Source organism: Lissotriton vulgaris, chromosome 5 (assembly GCF_964263255.1).
Source record: "Lissotriton vulgaris chromosome 5, aLisVul1.2, whole genome shotgun sequence".
NCBI classification, from domain to species: Eukaryota; Metazoa; Chordata; class Amphibia; order Caudata; family Salamandridae; genus Lissotriton; species Lissotriton vulgaris.
In genome coordinates this window covers 1,231,783,433-1,231,805,173 of record NC_141693.1, presented here as the reverse complement: position 1 = coordinate 1,231,805,173, position 21,741 = coordinate 1,231,783,433, and the positions used below count along the sequence as shown (strand labels likewise).

At 49.8% G+C, this 21,741-nt stretch overlaps 1 protein-coding gene across 2 annotated transcripts in view; it reads left to right on the top strand.

Annotated features, from left to right (window-relative positions):
- KDM5B (lysine demethylase 5B) overlaps positions 1-21,741 on the top strand; it is an 856,576-nt gene that overhangs the window by 428,657 nt on the left and 406,178 nt on the right. For both annotated transcript variants that reach the window (XM_086923073.1, XM_086923072.1), the window contains 2 exons: positions 11,115-11,277; positions 20,967-21,086. In XM_086923073.1, the coding sequence (XP_086779199.1) occupies positions 11,115-11,277; positions 20,967-21,086 (283 nt within the window). The remainder of the gene's footprint in view (positions 1-11,114; positions 11,278-20,966; positions 21,087-21,741) is intronic.

Here is a 21,741-nt window from a genome sequence, read left to right as displayed (position 1 = left end):
CCCTGCACACTCGCACACTGCTCACCCTACACACTGCTCACCCTACACACTCACACACTGCTCACCCTACACACTCACACACTGCTCACCCTACACACTCACACACTGCTCACCCTACACACTCACACACTGCTCACCTTACACACTCACACACTGCTCACCTTACACACACTCACACACACACTGCTCACCCTACACACTCACACACGGCTGACCCTACACACTCACACACGGCTATCCCTGCACACTCACACACGGCTATCCCTGCGCACTCGCACACTCACACACTGCTCACACACACACACACTGCTGGCCCTGGACATTCACATACTGCGCACCCTGCACACTCACACACTGCTCACCCTACACACTCATATACTGCTCACCCTACACACTCACACACTGCTCACCCTACACACTCACACACTGCTCACCTTACACACTCACACACTGCTCACCTTACACACTCACACACTGCTCACCTTACACACTCGCACCCTGCTCACCCTGCACACTCACACCCTGCTCACCCTGCACACTCACATCCTGCTCACCCTGCACACTCACACCCTGCTCACCCTGCACACTCACACCCTGCTCACCCTGCACACTCACACACTGCTCACCCTACACACTCACACCCTGCTCACCCTACACACTCACACCCTGCTCACCCTACACACTCACACCCTGCTCACTCACACCCTGCACACTCACACAATGTTCACCCTGCACACTCACACACTGCTCACCCTACACACTCTCACACTGCTCACCCTACACACTCTCACACTGCTCACCCTACACACTCTCACACTGCTCACCCTACACACTCACACACTGCTCACCCTACACACACACACACACTGCTGGCCCTGGACACTCACATACTGCGCACCCTGCACACTGCTCACCCTACACACTCACACACTGCTCATCCTACACACTCACACACTGCTCACCCTACACACTCACACACTGCTCACCCTACACACTCACACACTGCTCACCTTACACACTCACACACTGCTCATCCTACACACTCACACACTGCTCACCCTACACACTCACACACTGCTCACCTTACACACTCACACACTGCTCACCTTACACACACTCACTGCTGACCCTACACACTCACACACGGCTGACCCTACACACTCACACACGGCTATCCCTGCACACTCACACACACGGCTATCCCTGCGCACTCACACACTGCACACTCACACACTGCTCACACACACACACACACTGCTGGCCCTGGACACTCACATACTGCGCACCCTGCACACTCACACACTGCTCACCCTACACACTCACACACTGCTCACCCTAAACACTCACACACTGCTCACCCTACACACTCACACACGGCTATCCCTGCGCACTCACACACTGCACACTCACACACTGCTCACACACACACACACACACACACACACACACACACACACACACACACACTGCTGGCCCTGGACACTCACATACTGCGCACCCTGCACACTCACACACTGCTCACCCTACACACTCACACTCATATACTGCTCACCCTACACACTCACACACTGCTCACCTTACACACTCACACACTGCTCACCTTACACACTCACACCCTGCTCACCTTACACACTCACACCCTGCTCACCTTACACACTCACACCCTGCTCACCTTACACACTCACACCCTGCTCACCTTACACACTCACATCCTGCTCACCCTGCACACTCACACCCTGCACACTCACACCCTGCTCACCCTACACACTCACACACTGCTCACCCTACACACTCACACACTGCTCACCCTACACACTCACACACTGCTCACCCTACACACTCACACACTGCTCACCTCACACACTCACACAAGGCTCCCCTCACACAAGGCTCCCCTCACACACGGCTCCCCTCACACACGGCTCCCCTCACACACGGCTCACCCTGCACACTCACACCCTGCTCACCCTGCACGCTCACACCCTGCTCACCCTGCACGCTCACACCCTGCTCACCCTGCACGCTCACACCCTGCTCACCCTGCACACTCACACCCTGCACACTCACACCCTGCTCACCCTGCACGCTCACACCCTGCTCACCCTGCACGCTCACACCCTGCTCACCCTGCACGCTCACACCCTGCTCACCCTGCACACTCACACCCTGCACACTCACACCCTGCTCACCCTGCACACTCACACTCTGCTCACCCTGCACGCTCACACCCTGCTCACCCTGCACGCTCACACCCTGCTCACCCTGCACGCTCACACCCTGCTCACCCTGCACGCTCACACCCTGCTCACCCTGCACGCTCACACCCTGCTCACCCTGCACGCTCACACCCTGCTCACCCTGCACGCTCACACCCTGCTCACCCTGCACGCTCACACCCTGCTCACCCTGCACGCTCACACCCTGCTCACCCTGCACGCTCACACCCTGCTCACCCTGCACGCTCACACCCTGCTCACCCTGCACGCTCACACCCTGCTCACCCTGCTCACCCAGCACGCTCACACCCTGCTCACCCTGCACGCTCACACCCTGCTCACCCTGCACGCTCACACCCTGCTCACCCTGCACGCTCACACACTGCTCACCGTGCACGCTCACACACTGCTCACCCTACACACTCACACACTGCTCACCCTACACACTCACACACTGCTCACCCTACACACTCACACACGGCTATCCCTGCACACTCACACACGGCTATCCCTGCACACACACACACGGCTATCCCTGCACACTCGCACCCTCACACACTGCTCACCCTCACACACTGCTCACCCTGCACACTCACACACTGCTCACCCTCACACTGCTCACCCTGCACACTCACACACTGCTCACCCTGCACACTCACACACTGCTCACCCTCACACTGCTCACCCTGCACGCTCACACACTGCTCACCCTGCACGCTCACACACTGCTCACCCTGCACGCTCACACACTGCTCACCCTGCACGCTCACACCCTGCTCACCCTGCACGCTCACACCCTGCTCATCCTGCACGCTCACACCCTGCTCACCCTGCACGCTCACACCCTGCTCACCCTGCACGCTCACACCCTGCTCACCCTGCACGCTCACACCCTGCTCACCCTGCACGCTCACACCCTGCTCACCCTGCACACTCACACCCTGCTCACCCTGCACACTCACACCCTGCTCACCCTGCACACTCACACCCTGCACACTCACACCCTGCTCACCCTGCACACTCACACTCTGCTCACCCTGCACGCTCACACCCTGCTCACCCTGCACGCTCACACCCTGCTCACCCTGCACGCTCACACCCTGCTCACCCTGCACGCTCACACCCTGCTCACCCTGCACGCTCACACCCTGCTCACCCTGCACGCTCACACCCTGCTCACCCTGCACGCTCACACCCTGCTCACCCTGCATGCTCACACCCTGCTCACCCTGCACGCTCACACCCTGCTCACCCTGCACGCTCACACCCTGCTCACCCTGCTCACCCAGCACGCTCACACCCTGCTCACCCTGCACGCTCACACCCTGCTCACCCTGCACGCTCACACCCTGCTCACCCTGCACGCTCACACACTGCTCACCGTGCACGCTCACACACTGCTCACCGTGCACGCTCACACACTGCTCACCCTACACACTCACACACTGCTCACCCTACACACTCACACACTGCTCACCCTACACACTCACACACGGCTATCCCTGCACACTCACACACGGCTATCCCTGCACACACACACACGGCTATCCCTGCACACTCGCACCCTCACACACTGCTCACCCTCACACACTGCTCACCCTGCACACTCACACACTGCTCACCCTCACACTGCTCACCCTGCACACTCACACACTGCTCACCCTGCACACTCACACACTGCTCACCCTCACACTGCTCACCCTGCACGCTCACACACTGCTCACCCTGCACGCTCACACACTGCTCACCCTGCACGCTCACACACTGCTCACCCTGCACGCTCACACACTGCTCACCCTGCACGCTCACACACTGCCTGCCCAGCTGCAGAAATAGAAAAAACCCAGCGTGAGTCTTCGGAGGACCGGTCACCGTTGTGAAAGCACAGCGGCCATAGCGAAACAGCAATTTTGCGAGACCTACTGATTTACATTAAACAAACTCCAATATGGCGGGCGAGGATCCAGACCACTCTATGCAATAGAATGCGGAGAGTAGTCCAACCGTGGCCCTTTTGACAAGTCTGTCGTCCCGTACCCCATGGTTGAAAATTGAGCCAGAAGGTTCTACCCTTATAAACACGGACCTTATGCAACAGAACTCTAATTAGAAGCAGGGACTAATAGCTTAAGGAAAACCTTCGAAAATTATATATTTGGCAAATCACATAATCGGAGTTCCAGTCAAGTACACCTCGCTAAGAAAAATGTTCAAAGAAAAGTAAAGACCCCTGTTAAGCAGTCTTCAAAACTCTAATACTGTAGTCTTGAAATCTGCACTTTATTTTTTGTTTTTTCAATGAGGTATCACAATGTGCGAATTTCAAACCTAGAATGTTTCAAATTTTTGTAGACCGCATTAATGAAGAAAGTTTTGCTTGTAATAGAAAAAATTCCTTTTTTTCTAGACGCCACAAATTTGAGTGAATCTAATTAAATAGCAATGGCATATGGCCCTTCGGGTCGAGATCTATTTTCCTATAATGCCACTCTGCTAGAAAGTAGCTTGTATCTCTGGGGACCTGTAATTGGCCTTCAGGCCAGTATACGATGTTATGCAGGAGCATATCAGTGGTGCAGCAGGTGTAGTGACACCGAGGCACTCACACGTAATGGGTCCAATACACTGTGATTTCTCTTTTTTTTTTTTTTTTTTTTTTTTACTATCCATCCGGGGTTTTATTATTATTATTATTATTATTATTATTATTATTATTATTAATTATTATTATTAATACTAATAAAGATAATATCTTACATTACAATGGTTTTATAGACCCGGGCCACATAAAACATGTTTTGACCAAACAATCTATGTACTCCCACCCCAGCCCACCACCTAAATCAGCGTCAATAAAGAAACTGGTGACTTCCAGGTGAGATTTCCCCATGGACTGCATCCCTTATACCCTCTGCCTTCTTAAAGGGGCCTCCTTGCGCCCCAACCCGGAGTAGTCTAGTCTCGCTGCAGAATCACACCTGCACAGATTCAGAATAACCTCCTCACTCAGCCCACGCAGTATCAGACTTTGGCGGCAGATCAGGCGGCGGCCTGCCCTCCGTAGAGGACATTATTGTTCAAACACCATAAGTCAAACCGAAGTGACGCAGCGCACTGCACCTACATTGAGTTGACAAGTTTGCAAGCAATGACAAGAATCTGTTTTCATAAAATGATTACATTCACATTTCTCAGAATATTAACTATTAATCGCCCATTCTCGTGTTACTGTTATCACCAAATGTTACAATGGCACTTTTTCTTGCCGCAACAAGCAGAAACAAACCTTACACAATACAAAATCTACATTTTCATGGCGCATCAAAATTTAAATACTAATACATATTTCAGAAGAAGGGGACATAGAGGGTTATTATTCTGATGGCCCCATTACTGCTGGCATCGACCCTGACGCTCAATATACCATGGGGACAATGAGAGCAAGGCCTTGTTTGGCAAAGTTCTGAAAGGGTCAAATATAGGATATGGGGCCCTTATAGAACTGCTGGCCGAGTTCACAGCTTTACTTGCAAATTAAATCTCGCAGAGGTCAGCTTGTCGGGGATGAGCCCCAAATTTGTCATTTTGGGTAGAACAAAAGGGGTAGACCCAAGTTGTGGCTGTCCACATGTATAGCAGATTAGGGTTGTTGCAGTTCTGTGACTGCTAGGTCTGGTCAGTTGTACCCCCTACCGCTAGACTTCGAGGCGCCTTCCCTGTCTCGGGTGGACTCTCAGACCAGCAGCAAGTTCCAGGCGCCGGGAGTCGCCTCTCGCAGGCTCGATAAGTTCTTAAACTCTGCCCATTCCACAGATACTGTTCCACCTTTCACAAGCCGACGGGGGGGGGGGGGGGGCTTTTCTTACCTGAGACTCCCCGAGGCCGCTCTCCAAATCTCCTGTCGCCCAAAACCTGCTTTTATCGCTGCTCAAAAAAAGTCACTCCGAGGAGAGTCTGCGCTCGGGTTCCTGCCTCTCGGTCTCCAGGTCTCTAGCAAGGATTACCTCCTTTTTTACTATACTAGAAATACTTTCAGGCTGAGTTCGCGAAAGAAGTTTAACGCACGTGTTGCTCAGAGCGAGTGAGGGAGGCTGGGCCACCGTCCCAGCGCGGATGACATTTTTTGGAAAATACTATCGAATTATTTAGCGAACTCAGCCTGAAAGTATTTTTCTCCCTGAAGCGAGTGAGGCCACGTCCCGCCTTGGCACATCCGAAAGTAGTAGGTAATCCTTGCTAGAAACCAAGAGGAAGGAACAAGCAATCCAATTGTAAAAAAAAAAAAAAAAAAAACAGCGAGTGCTGTGCACGCGCGCCACTGCGAGCATAGGTTTTTAATTATCGCGGCCATGACGGCCACGATAATTGAAAACATATGGCCTCTGGTGCGCGTATCAGACACCAATAGGCCATGGGCGGAGCTACGAGACTGCCCATGGCCTATTGCGTGTTCTGTTTTAAAAGTACACGCACACAAAGGCCAATGAAAATGGATCTAGGAAATAACACGCACGAGCTTCATGGAATTTCCAGGTCCTTTTTTTAAAACCCCCAGAAAAGGACTCTGGCTGCGTGACACTGCTGCGCAGTGTACGATAGGCCCGAGACCTAAAAAGCAATCGTTTCGTATGGTAACGATCCAGGGAGGTCTTACAACTCCTGGATATGGAACATTACATGGTATCCGTGGATCTTCAGGATGCTTATTTTCACATCCCAATTCACAAAAATCACAAAAAAAAATATTAAGATTTGCAGTAGTGGGCAGACACTTCCAGTTTCGTGTCCTTCCTTTCGGACTCAAGTCTGCACCTCGCATTTTTACAAAATACCTCTCTCCAGTGGCTGCATATCTCCAACAACAGCACCATCAAGTTTTTCCATATCTGGACGGCTGGCTGATCAAAGCTCCATCCCTAGAAGACGCGTCCAGGTCTTCCAACGCTTGTTTGCAACTTTTCAATCATTTAGGACTCTCACTCAATCCGGAAAAATCAGTCCTTCTACCTTCTCAACGTATACATTTCCTAGGCGCTGCACTCTACACAAAACTGAGAAAAGCTTTTCCATCACTGGAGAGAATGGAAAAGCTAGTGAAACTGGCTGTTCTTGTCGCCTCAAAGTAAACCTTACCGGTTCGCCTTTTCAAGTCCCTACTCTGAATGATGTCATCATGCATCCTACCCGTTCCGCACTGCCGCCTAAAGATGCGCCCTCTCCAAGAGGCACTCTCAGGGCAATGGATCCAATGCACAGGGTCATTCAACGATCCCGTAAAAATGACTCCTCAAATTGTCAAGACTCTGCAATGGTGGATGTCTATTCGAAATCTTTCTCAAGGCTTGCCCTTCTTACTTTCGGCTTCGTCTCATGTCATCACAACGGAGGCCTCTCTGGGAGGCTGGGATGCTTTCCTCCAAGAACTGTAGATAAGCAGAAAGTGGTCCCCCTCCGAAAAAGGGCTTCATATAAATCTCCTCGAACTGCGGGCGGTCTTCCTCGCCCTTCAAGCCTTTCTCCCAAGAATCAAAAACTCACTAGTGCTCGTACGTATGGACAATACCACGACGATGCACTATCTCAACAAACAAGGAGGGACTTGCTCTCTAACACTCTCTCGCGAATCACAGAAAATCTGGAACTGGTTAATCCTGCACAATATCTCACTTTGGGCAGAATATGTCCCAGGCACGGACAACGTTCTAGCTCATTCACTAAGCAGACAACACACAATGTCTCACGAGTGAGAGCTGGATCAAGAGACCCTCAACCAAGTATTCTTTCAATGGGGTACTCTGATCAAACTATTCGCCACAAAAGACAACTCCAAAGGCCAACACTTTGCAAGCTGGCATCCCCAGAAAGGATCTCTAGGGAATGCATTTTCGATTGCATGGTGCAACGTCTTTGCGTATGCCTTTTCGCCATTTCCAATGATTCCCAGAGTCCTCAGGAAATTGAAAGCGGAGCCCTGTACACTCATTCTGATAGCCCCAACCTGGCCACGCCAACATTGGTTCACAGAACTCCACCGTCTGTCTCTAGAACCACCAACGCGATTTGAAGCAGTTTCCCTCCCTCCTCATGATGAGCAACAGGCAAGTCCAGCATCCGAATGTGGCATCACTCAGATTATCCGCTTGGCTCCTGAGTTCAAGGAATTCCAGAATTTAGATATTCCACCAGATTGTAGAGCCATTCTGGCTCGGGCAAGAGCAGATAGTACCAACAAAACATATTCTTTGAAATGGAAGAGGTTTGGTATTTGGTGTAAGACTCAGAAGATACATCCTTTTTCTTCCTCTCCGGAACAAATACTGCCTTACCTTCTCCATCTAGCAAACTCAGGCCTTGCACATGCTTCCATCAGGGTCCACTTGACGGTCATATCCTGTTACAGGAGATCTACTACAGGTCCTTCTCTCTGGTCTCACAGATTGAGCAAACAGTTTCTTAAAGGTCTCATCAGGACTTTTCTACCCGTGAAGACTTTTCCGCCTACCTGGCAGCTTAACACAGTCCTTAATCAGCTCATGAAGCATCCCTTCGAACCGATACACGGGGGTGATCTGAAATACCTCTTGGAAGACAGCACTCCTTCTTGCACTTACTTTGGCAAGTTGAGTAAGTGAACTCCAAGCTTTATCAATTCAGGAGCCCTTTCTCCAATTCAGGCAAGACCGGGATATATTCCGAACAAATCCAAAATTTGTACCAAAAATCCCGTCTGACTTCCATCTCAATGAGCCTGTTGTCTAGCGCTCTTTCTTTCCAAATCCTCAGACCGCAGCAGAAAGAACGTTACATTCTCTGGACCTTAAACGCTGTCTGAAATTTTATATTGAGATGACAAAATTCTTTCGTAAATCTAACCAACTTTTTGTAGCTTACAGTAGACCCAGGAAAGGGTTTCCGCTCACTAAGCAAAGTATTTCTCGCTGGATCTCTGCAGCTATTGTATTCTGTCATGATCGGGCAGGACAACCCCTGCATTCCAAAGTACGAGCCCATTCTATCAGAGCGATGTCTACATCCATGGAGCTGTTCGCAGGAATACCAATTATAGACCTTTGCAGAGCGGCAACATGGAAGTCGCCACATACCTTCACCAGGCATTACTGCCTGGATACAGACCTCATGAAAGATGCTGCTGTAGGACAAGCAGTATTTGGCCTTCTGTTTCAATAGAGGTGAGCCTTCCTTTCATCCCACCATCCTTTTTCAATGTACGCATATTTCTTTATTATATTGTTTGATGGTATTGCTGCTTATAATAGAATTTTCTATCGGTCACTTGATATGTTATTATCTGATGACTTGTATATTCTATACCATCCAAAATGTGCTTATCATTGCTTGCTACTCTGATTCAGGCATGTGAATCTATGAAAGACACCCCTAATACTGGATAAGAAATGCGTTACTCACCTGTAACTGCAGTTATCCAGTATTGGTGTCTTTCATAGATTCACATGTAACCCTCCCGCCTCCCTTGGAAGGACTCATCTAATTCTCTCAGTGATGTACTTGTTTAGCACGGTGCTTCTGAAAATCTGAGGGACTGCAGCTCATTCCAGGAGGGTTCTAGAGGGAGGTGATAGCTGATTGGCTCTTCTCTAGAGTTTGGTCCTTTCTACAAAAGGACAAGGATATGTTACTAAGGTGAGGCCCTTAGGCCTATATCTCTATATGTCTAATAGGACATTACTATCTTTATGTACCGGGGACTCTCATCTCGACGACTGGGAATGATTCAGGCATTTGAATCTATGAAAGACACCAATACTGGATAACTGCAGTTACAAGTAAGTAACTCATTTCTTCCTTAAAAATCACTGCAATAAGAAAAACGTTTTTACTAAACTGTTGTTAGCTTAGATCCCAGGACTGAATCTAGGATCCAGTCCTGGAACTACCAGAGTAATCTACAAAGTAATCAGCTGTATTTTTATAGAAACACCCATTGAGCTCAATGCTAAATTGTGTTTAGAATTGTGTTGCCTACTGCAACCCCTGTACCTATTGTGTTTACAAAATGTATTGCCTTTCTGCAAAGTACTCATCTGAGACCTCTCATATTGAGAACAGTATATTTTGATACCTGTTGATTCTAAAAATAAAACCACTATATCTTTGATACAAAAACAATTTGCCTGGAGTTCAGTATTTGAGTGTATGAAACCTTTTGCTGACTGAGTGAGTACAACACATTCTTTACACTGTCCTCTGGTACTGACTTACTGCTCGACCAAGCTACCACTTTAGAGCGTAAGGTCACACCTGGCTTTAACCTCTGTTATACCTCTGCGGTTGGTGGACTCTATACACACTGTACCTTATCTTGGTCCAGTATATATAGAGCCACTTTCTCACAGTAAGCATCTGCTCTTGGCATGTAGAGCTGTAGATTTGCATGCGTCCTCTCTGGACACTTATGGTCATTTCAGTTATTATTATCATTATTATTATTATTGTTGTTATTCATATTATGCACACATGGACATCTCTATGCTACACTTGTTTACTTCATTCTCACCCTCTTGCGAGAAAAGAATCTAACAATGGAGTTGATGCCCTTGCACACTATCACCAAAAGGAGGAGTCACCCTGCCTTGTGTCTGGAAGATACTACTTCAAAGAAAAACTACTTGCAAACTTCCGGATTCAACACTAGATGGCAGGAGCATGCAAAGCCTATTAATCTACAGCTTTACATGCTCAGAACAGATGCTTACAGTATAAGTAACAGAATCCTTACTTGCTCAAAACTCAATCTGAAAACATTATTGTTCTGAGCAAATTTGTTTGTAGGTCTTTAAATATACTTACCAACTTTGCGGAGAAGTGCATTTAGCAATGTACTTTTACATTTGGTTTTATTTATTTTTGTTTTTGTAGGGGAGAGCCAAAGACTTGGTATGGTGCTCCAGGCTATGCTGCAGAACAGCTGGAAGAAGTCATGAAGAAGCTGGCTCCAGAGTTATTCATTGCACAGCCAGATCTCCTTCATCAACTTGTTACCATTATGAACCCTAACACACTGATGGCTCATGGTGTGCCGGTATGGACTTGCATTTATTTTTTCAAATACCGATTTATTTACTTTCATTGTTTGCAATAGGATTTTTATTCTTAATCCTTTTTGTTACAAGACAAATCTAGTGGTGCTAGATATATATCTTGTACTAAATTGAGAATGGTTTGCATACATGATTAGGCTAGCTACGTGAACCTTTTTTGGCACTAGTTAAGATTCTTATGCGGGAATATCATTATCAATCTTAGTCATAGATCTAGTAACTGCTGCTACTGAACATGTGGTCACTGCAGATTTGGCTGCCTCATCATGGTTCTGAGTCTGCAGGCGTCGTCTGGTCGCAGTCGCCGGTGGGACGTCCTCGTGGTCTTGGTTCGGTTGGGCCCGGCCCGGCGGTGCAGAGTGGGCTGCTCCGGAGCTTCCTGGCAGGCACCACGTAGGTTGTTGCAGCAGAGCCTCTTCTGATGGGAGTCCCAGTCTTTAAGAGGGTCAAGGCAGGCAAGTCCTCTGGGTGTCCCAAGGTTGCTGTCCGCAGGAGTCGCCGGGATTAGGCAGTAGCAGGTTCCAGGATCGACAGGCCGGTAGGGCTGGGACCAAGTAAGTTGTTGTCGTCCTGTTAGCAGCTGCAAGGTAGGTCTTCTTCTTGACCTTCTTTCTTCTTTTCGTATCGGGATCTGAGGAAGAAGGGTTCAGGGAGTCCCTAGATAATCAATTTAGGGGTGTTACAGGTAGGGCAAGGACTGGGACCAATGGGTCCCTGTCCTGCTCCTCTCCTGTGGGAAGGGGCAGGAGCCTAGCTGGGATTGGGCAGGGCTCCGCATCTACAAGATGGCCGGGGTCGTGCTTCGCCTCGTCTCCCCCACCTGAGGGGAGTGGTTGGCCCAGGCTGGCACCCTCCCCGACGTAGTTTTTCCCACCAGTCTTCCCGCCAGAGTGGGGGTTAGAACGGGTGGGGGCCAGTTGCTGGGTACAGCAAATGGTCTGGAGAAGCGTCAGGCCTTTGAAGCTTCCCCCTGTTGGGTGGGGAGACCTAGCACCTCGCCCAGGATGGGCATTGTTGCAGGCCCGAAGAGCGGGGGGCTCTCCACCCAGGGGTCCAGCAACATGTCTGCTGTGTGGCAGCCTCTGCGGCCACTCAGCCTAGACGTGGATTGTAGGTTAGGTTTTCAGGGGGCATCTCTAAGTGCCCTGTGGTGCATTTTACAATAAATCCGACACTGGCATCAGTGTGGGTTTAATGTGCTGAGAAGTTTGGTACCAAACTTGTCAGTCTTCAGTATAGCCAGTGCTTAATTTGTGCCGGTGCTTTCCGATGCTAAGCACCGGCACTTCATTTTCAGGGCCGGGTCTACACGTGAAATTGGCTGCACACTAACTTCAAACGGGTCTCCCCGGTGAACAGCTGATTTCACACGTGATTGTGTATCATTTCAAATAAGATGCTGCACCTTCGTTATTAAGCACACACACAGTGCCAGAATCTCACTGGGTCCCTGCCTCATCATAAGTTGCACTACCAATAAAGACCACTTACAAAATATATTTTAAACCCGCTCTGTCTCTACTTGGGAATCGTGATCGCCAGGTGTGTGTCCTGAGTCAGACCAATGAGATCAGGGTTTTCACTACGGCCCGTCCTAGCATACTGCGCAGCCGCAACGCTTTTCAGTCGACGACAAAAGAAGTAAGCAGCGTGGTGCGCAGCAGGCCTCATTAGCCAGTGCTTTGGTGGTAGAAAGCAGCACCAGGCCTAATCACTTATTAAAGGCAGTCTGCAGCCATAGGGGTCAGGACTCAGCCCTGTGAACAGGGGGGTTGTGAGAGAGCCCGAATCAGGCGGGCTGGGGCTGTGTGAGTCTCCACAGGACAAGGAGGGTTGAGAGACCTGTGCAAGAGTGGTAGATAGAGTTCCTCTACAAGAAGACTGGGCAGAGCCCTAGAAACAAGAGGAGTGCACCGGGAACAGCTGCAGGTCTAGGTTACAGCCCTCAGGGGAATGAGCAAGAGACCCTTGAAGCAAAAAGAGGCCCTTAACCCGGGGGCTATGAGAGAGGCAAGGACCCGGGCAGAGGGAGCCCAGGAACAAAAGGACTGGGAGGACTGTGGCCCGAGGAGTGAGTGTAAAACCCTAAGGCTCAGACACCTTGACATCTGATCCCTCGGATCCGGCACCCCCGAAGATGCCAACCAGTTCCTGGAGAAGCCGAAACTGCGGCTTCTCTGCCTTCTGTGCACCAATGTCATGCGCGAGCCCGTGCAGGTGTCCACCTGTGGGCATCACTTCTGTGACACTTGTCTGCACTGGAGTTCCTCAGGTAAGACCCCTCGGTTCTTGTTACATGTTTCACAGGTGGTGGAGGGCAAGTGTGGCTATGAGCCCTGTCACAGAGCAGGAGGAGGGGCAGAATGTAGGGAGGGGCTTTTGATACCCTGCTAACTCAGCATCCATAGGCTTTCGGTTGAAGTGCGTGTGCCTCCTGCACTGCCAGGGCTGCAGGGATATGGCTGCACAGCCTAAGCAATCAGACAACTTATTCATGTGGGCAGGGTATGATGATGCAGAGATGTCCCTGCATGTGTTGCATGGCACACAGCAGCTCCAAAGGTTTGTTTTACAACAAACACCAACAGGAGGCCTTTAAGCTGCCACAAACATGCAATGTTTGATTCTAGTTACATATCCCACCACACTTGACAATTTATGGAATAGTTAAACAATTTGGCCTCACTTCAAAAGAGACCGGCATGCCAGACCTCTCAATACTCATCCACAGTTCATTCTATGAGTGCACCCCAACATCTCCCTTTCCCCATCTGATTTTTGTTTCTGAAGGTCATGCACAGCTCCGCAGGTGCACCTCTTTGTAGCCTGCAATGTCTTTATTCCAGAACTGTATCCATACACAGCTCTACCAATCACCGATCACAGCGCTCCTTCCTACCAGCGCACTGGAGACTAAACTAAGCTCGGATAATAGTGTACCTCTGTCACTTTTACACAGTGACCCTCAACCCCACCCTACACCCTCTAACACAGTTCTGGCCGCATACACACTGTGCTCGCAGACTCCTTTCACTGTTAAATTACCACTGGCAACCAAAGTTTGCGATCCAATGCATCTCAATCTTTGCCCCAAAGCACCCTTTTCTAATCTGGAGACTACACACAAACCTGCCTTTGCCCCCCACTTCTTGCCTGCTCTGCCGCGTCATTTCAGCGTCCAAACTTAGACCCACCAATGCACCTCCACCCTCCCCCGGAGGCCCTTGGTTTATTCCATTACTAGATTCCACGTACAGTGCTCTGCCTATTCACTTTAACTGTGACTTCCCGGTGCCTAGCCCTGGATATTCCTGTCTTAAGTCCAAATGATAGCTCTGCCGATACGTCTCATTCCTGGCCATCTGCATTCCATTGTACAGCACCGGGGCAAGCCGCAGCTGTGTCCGAGTCCCCTTAGCCCTCAGGAGCAGAGTACAGTGAAGTACAATTGGTGTCAGATCACAGTCACTGGACAGGATGTGTACTGGGGGCCGGTGTTGGAGGGAGAGACCGGTTACATCGTACATGGTGAGCAGCAATTTGCCGAAAATCATTCATTAGTAAGCTACTTATTTGTCTGGGTGGGGGAGGGACGGGTTTGCTGTGAAACTTGAGATGGGGAAGTAATGTTCTGGTACGTATCAGTGGTTCTGTTGGTCCACAGTTTTTAGCATGTCCTTATTTCCTGTTGGTTGCACTTCACCCGATGCCTCTTAGTGTAATATTATATATTACTACAGCAGCTCCTGCCCCTCTTCTTAAGGCATGTATATGCCTTGGCATCACTACTTACTCTAGTGCACACAGATCAATTTTTTTTACCGTCTCGTTGGTGTAATAGTCATGTTACTGTTTCTACCCTTTTCCTAAATTGTTACTAACAGGTGTTTGTACCTTGTATTACATCTGACTTTTAGCAGTGCCTGTTGAGGATGTAATGGTGGAGCCAGTGGAGGAAATCGGTGGAGCCGGACAAAAGTAGGTGTTGCCTCCAACAAACATTTGAGCACCTGCACTTCATATTTTACAAATTAAGCACTGAGTATAGCCATTATGGTGCTGTGGAGTTGGTATTGACAACCTCCCAGCACCATATACTCTTAATGGCCTCACTGCACTTACGGTGCCAGGAATGGCCCTGGGTACTGTAGGGGCACAGGACTCATTCACCTGTGCCCACACCTCTGGCATAGGCTCAGCACCATAATGGCTACACTGAAGACTGACAAGTTGGTACCTAACTTCTCAGCAAATTAAACCCGCACTGATGCCAGTGTGGGATTTAATGTAAGATGCACGAGAGGGCATCTTAGAGATGCCCTCCAAAACCCGAACCTACAATCCACGTCTGGTCTGAGTGACTGCAGAGGCTGCCACGCAGCAGACATGTTGCTGGACCCCTGGGTGGAGAGCCCCCCCTCCTGGGCCTGGAACAATGCACATCCTGGATGAGGTGCTATGTCTCCTTCCCCAGGATGGACAGGGGGAAGCTTCAAAGGCATACCGCCTCTGAGAGCTTCTCCAGAGCATTTGCTGTACCCAGCAACTGGCCCCCCCACCCGTTCTACTCCCACTCTGGGGGGAAAAACTACGTCAGGAAGGAGGTTGTGCCAACCTATGCCAACTCCACCTCTCAGGTGGAGGAGGCGAGGTGAAGCACAGCCCCGGGCTCCAACCATCTTGTAGATGGGGAGCCCTGCCCAATCCCAGCTAGGCTCCTGCCCCTCTCCCACAGGAGAGGAGCAGGCTAGGGGGTGTCCTCACCCCAGGACAGGGACCCATTGGTCGCTGCCCTTTGCGTACCTTTAACGCCCCTAAATTTAGTATTTAGGGGCTCCCTGCACCCTGCCCTCCTCAGATCCCGATATCAAAAGAAGAAAGAAGATCAAGAAGAACACAACCCAGGGTGCAGCTACTAACAAAAGAACAACAGCAACTGACTTGGCCCCAGCCCTACCGGCCTGTTGATCCTGGAACCTGCTCCTGCCTAATCCCGGTGACCTCCGCGGACAACAGCCTTGGAACACCCAGAGGACCTGCTTGCCTTGACCCTCTCGAAGATTGGGACTCCCATCAGCAGAGGCTCTGCTGCAACAAGCCACTTGGTGCTCACCAGGAAGCTCCGGACCAGTCCACTCTGCACCAGCCGAGCCCAGGCCGGGCCAAACCCGAACCAAGACCACGAGGACGTCCCCCCGGCGACTGGGACCCGAAGTCCAGTGCCCAAAGACCCTCCTCGACGAACCAGCCGACGCCTGCAGACTCAGAACCAGAGGCCACCCCAACCGCGACCAGCCGAGGGTAAGCTTTTCCGACCCCCAAAGACACCCCTGCACCCGGCGCCCCGCGGCACCCTGTACCTTCCTTTGGGGTACCTACCTGTGCTCTATCATCCCAACTTACCTCTCGAAGTGCTGGTCGGCCCTAGAGAATCACAATCCCCGAGCTTGCAGCCTTTGTTCCTTTTTCAAGATCCTCGTTGGATAACATTGAGCGCCTGACGGCTCAAAAGCACCCTGCACCCAGCCGCCCGAGTGCCGCTGGCTGTAACCGCCTAGCCTGCTCCTCTCCTGTGGGAGGGGGTCAGTAGCCTAGCTGTGATTGGGCAGGGCTCCCCATCTTCAAGATGGCCGGAACCCGGGGTTGTGCTTAACCTCGTCTCCCCCACCTGAGGGGTGGGTTTGGCATAGGCTGGCAACCCCCCCTTCCTGACGTAGTTTTTCTGCCCAGTCTTCCGGCCAGAGTGGGGGTCAGAACTGGTGGGGGCCAGTTACTGGGTACAGCAAATGGTCCGGAGAAGCTCACAGAGGCGGCATGCCTTTGAAGCTACCCCCTGCCCATCCTGGGGGAGGAGACCTAGCACCTCGCCCAGGATGTGCATTATTGCAGGCCCAGGAGAGCGGGGGCTCTCCACCCAGGGGTCCAGCAACATGTCTGCTGTGTGGCAGCCTCTGCAGCCACTCAGCCCAGACGTGGATTGTAGGTTCGGGTTTTGGAGTGCATCTCTAAGGTGCCCTCTGGTGCATTTTACATTAAATCCCAAACTGGCATCAGTGCAGGTTTAATGTGCTGAGAAGTTAGGTACCTAACTTGTCAGTCTTAAGTGTAGCCATTATGGTGCTGTGGAGTTAGTAATGACAACCTCCCAGCACCATATACTCTTAATGGCATCACTGCACTTTCAGTTCCCAGGAATGGCCCTGGGTACTGTAGGGGCACAGGACTCGTGCACCTGTGCCTACACCTCTGGCATAGGGCTCCCAGCTAGAGGGGTGACTGAAGTATGCCAGGGCAGTGGGTTCTGTGGGCATGGCACACATGGATGTGTGCCATGTCGACTCTTGGTTTAGTTCTGTACTTACATACTCAGCCTGCAAAGGCAGTTTGTGGATGTCAGGGTACAGGGCCCCTGAGGGTGGCACAATAAGTGCTGCTGTCCTCAGGGGTTTTCTCTGGTCACAATGCCCTGGTTACCTAGGGTACCATTTACTAGGGGCTGATAGTTGTCCAGAGATGCCAATTGGGTTTTAGTTTCAACACAGTTTTAGGAAAGGAACACAGGCCCTGGGTATCTGGTTGTCAGGAACCCAGGGCACACTCGGTCAAAGCACATCAGCAGTTCAGAAAAAAGTGGGGGCATACCAAGGCAAGAAAGATGGCACTTTCTCACAGTAACCCAGTGACACTACAAATTGACACTACACAGGTTTTATATGAAAAATAAGTTGACTTTCTATAGAGTTACCACAAGACCATAAACAACAAAAATACACACTGATTACTTTAAGATGGTAGATTTAAGCTTAGTTCATTTCAGTTCTTAGATGCGACACTCTGCGTCAATGTACCTTAGGTTGCGTTGCGCTTCCACGACAAGCAATGTCGCAGCGATGGGAAATGCGGCAAAGTTCAGGAACCAAGAAATGAAGACGTGAAGACCTTACAGATGTGGCACGCTTCTCAAGGATGCGAGTAGTTCTCGGTTCGATGCGTGGACTGCAGCGGCGACACCCTCACGATGCGTGAAGCTTTCGCTCGATGCGCCAACTACAACGGCGACATCTAAGATGCTATGGCAGCAGCTCCGACAGCGGCGCACTTGTCAGGGATGTGTGAGGTGCTCTTGGTCGATGCGGTGCAATGCGACAGTTCCATCGGCAACACTCTCCTTCGGCGATGCGACAGCAGGCACAGCAACCGCTACACGCTCCGACCTCGTTGCAAAATTCTTCTCCTGATGCGGTGTAGTGCGACACCTACAGTGGCGACACCCTCCTTCGGAGTTGCGACGGCAGCAGGAGCGACGGCAACACGCTTCCTCTTCGTTGCGGCACGCTTCTCTCCAATGCGGTGCAGTGCGACATTTCCAGCGGCGACACCCTCCTTCGGAGTTGCGACGGCAGGCCCAGCGACGGCGACACGTTTCTTCTAGTTGAGTCGCGCTTCCAGCTCCTTGTGACCCGCAGTTCCTCAGAAGGCCTAAAACAGCAGCAGGCACTTCCAAAGAACTCTGGAGGGCTGTGGGGTGAAGTCTGTTGTCCCAGAGACTTCAAGAGGAGGCAAGCTCTTTTCCAAGCCCATGGAGATTCTTCACAAGTTGAAAGCAAAGTACACAGTTACTTTCTCATTTCTGTGGCAGTAAGGCAACCACTGCAGGCCAATCTCCCAAGCAGCACTTCAGCTTGGGAATAGTCTCTCCTCAGTTTCTTCAGGTTCCTCTCCTCAGTAAAGGTTTCTTCTTGTAGTCCAAAGTGATCTAATTTCATGGGGTCAGGGTCCCAATATTTATACCCCAAAATCCTTTGTTCTCTGAGGGGAGAGGGGCCTTTGCCCAGTCCAAACCAGTTCTGAAGCACTCTGTTTACCAGACTTCTCCTTCCTTTCACAGTGCAGGGCAGGCACATCAGACGCCCCACAGGAGGTGGAGCCAGCTTTTTGGAAGGCAAGTACAGTCCTGGAGCACTTTGTTTACAGGACTCCTTCTCTTCTTTCATTGTGCAGGGTAGAGACCTCAACCGCTCCCCAGGAGGTGGAACCAGCATTGTGGAAGGCAGGCACAGCCCTATTCAAGGTTCAGGTGCAACTCCTCCCTCCCATCTAGATGCAGATCTCTCTAGTCACCACCCGGTGACTCCGCCTGTCTCCTGGAATTCCCTAGCCCAGTCACTCACAAAACCAGACCTAGGAATACACAACCTAACAGAGGCAGGTTTGAATGGTTAGACAAGCAAATACCTACTTTCTAAAAGTGATATTTGCAAACACAGAATATTAAAACCAACTTCACTAAAAGATGTATTTCTACCATGTTCCCTGAGACAGTTAGGATTATAAAATGTAATAACTCTTAACAGCCCATTCTGACCTATGGAGAACAGGTAGCCTTGCATTACTGAAAACGAAAATGGCTGTAATTCACTATTAGGACGTGCCACACACATCAGGGCTTGTCCTACCTTATACTTACAATGCACCCTGCCTATTGGACTCATATGAAGAAAAGGGAAGGTTTAGGGACTGGCAAGTGGGTGCACTTGCCCAGTCAGCATGACAGTGCCAGACTGCATGCAGGCTCTGCAATGGCAGACCTTAGACACATTTTACAAGGCTGCTTCTGTGGGTGGCACAACCAGTGCTGCAGGCCCACCAGCAGCATTTGGATTTAAACGCGCTGGGCACACTCAGTGCACTAGACTAGGGTCTGACAAGTAAACCAAATAGCCAAATATGGAACCACTGATTAATACATCAACTTACAATAGGGAGCACTTGCACTGTGGCACTGATTAGCAGTGGCACAGTGCCCAAAGCATCTAACACCAGCAAAAATACTTGAGGCAACAGCAGAAAATGGAAGGGAGACCCACGCCAATGGTGCCAGGTCTAACAGTTGGCAGTTGGAGATGGGCTGAGCAGCTAGGCAGGCTGCTCCTGGTGGGGCTAGTCCGCACTGGGATGGCGGGGGTCAAGACTGATGAAACCTGAACTGGAGAGATAACAAAAAATTAAATATACATCCTGGCGTCTACCTTCATAGGACACCACACACACTCCCTGTATGCTTTCACTGTATAAAAGTGGGAGCTACTGACCCTTTCTGTTCCACGTTTTTTTTTTACCAATCGAGTGCTCCACAGAGTACTCGGAGGTCTGCTGTGCAACCAGAGCTGGTGTCTGCCTGACAGCTTTCCAGAAGTGAGTGGGATATCCCCTGTAGTTTTGCCTGGAAAGAATAGGCTGGTCCCCGAACTTGAAGAGCCTGGAAACCAACCTTCCTGCATAGAGAGAAAGGTAGCCTGCCAACCCTGCTGTAGGTGCAACTCTCCAGGAAGAGTAGACATTGTTCCTGAAATGGCATAATGTACAGCATGTGAATCTAGAAAAGCTCCACTCTGCAAAAGTGTTACAGGTAAGTAACTTGTTTCCTTTTTGACAATACACGTTACAGCTATTGGTTTTATGATATTCCTTTGCGTCTGTAAAGAATTAACATTTTTGGCCCTAATCTAATCCGAAGCGGTTGAAGCTGAGCTGGTGTCCTTTTTTGATGTTGCTTGAATAGACTTTATTTTTTAAACTGCGGAATGATATGTCTTTGTTTGTTGGTTTTGTATTTAAACATTGCCCCCATGAGTGTGATTGTTTCTTATTGAACCATTTTTTCCTCTAGATTTATCGAACCAACCAGTGTGCCGGGGAATTTGTGATCACTTTCCCGAGGGCCTATCACAGTGGCTTTAACCAAGGGTTCAACTTTGCTGAGGCTGTAAACTTTTGCACTGTTGATTGGGTAAGTTGAATTTAGTAGCGCCAAGAAATTGTACCTTTAGAGAAATCTATTATTCATGATGATCAGTCTTTCATTTATCATAAGACTGGCAAGTTGTCTGAATCATAATCCTATCATTGGACTATTTTCAACCAATTGGGTCTGGATTTCGTATGTGCCATACTCGCACAAGTTCCCATTGATTGAGATACTTTGTCATGTTATGGTTCTTTCTTCTTGCTTCAGTGATGCTCAGTATACTCTGTTTGATACTTTATATAGCTGTTTGAAGGTGCACCATTGTGCCCGAGGCTCTACACATAGAATATTCTCTGGCAGCCATCTAATTTCAGTCAATGTGTTTACTTCATCTAAAATCTTGACCATAAAATATGTTCAAATTCCACAATTCTGTAAACTAACACCAAATATTTATCAATTCATTGTTAAAAGACTCTTAGTAACAGCATAGCCAATAAAATATTCTCATACCCTATTTTAACAGCAACAAAACGATATACAGAATATCATGTCTAAGGTGTTTATAATAACTCAACCTATAGGAATGCTGATCCATGGCTTGAAAAATGTTTTATTTTTAATCCTCACATAATGAATTTATTTCCCATTATGGATTGAATCCGGAAAAAAAAGTTATGTGCCTTTTTGTTTATAT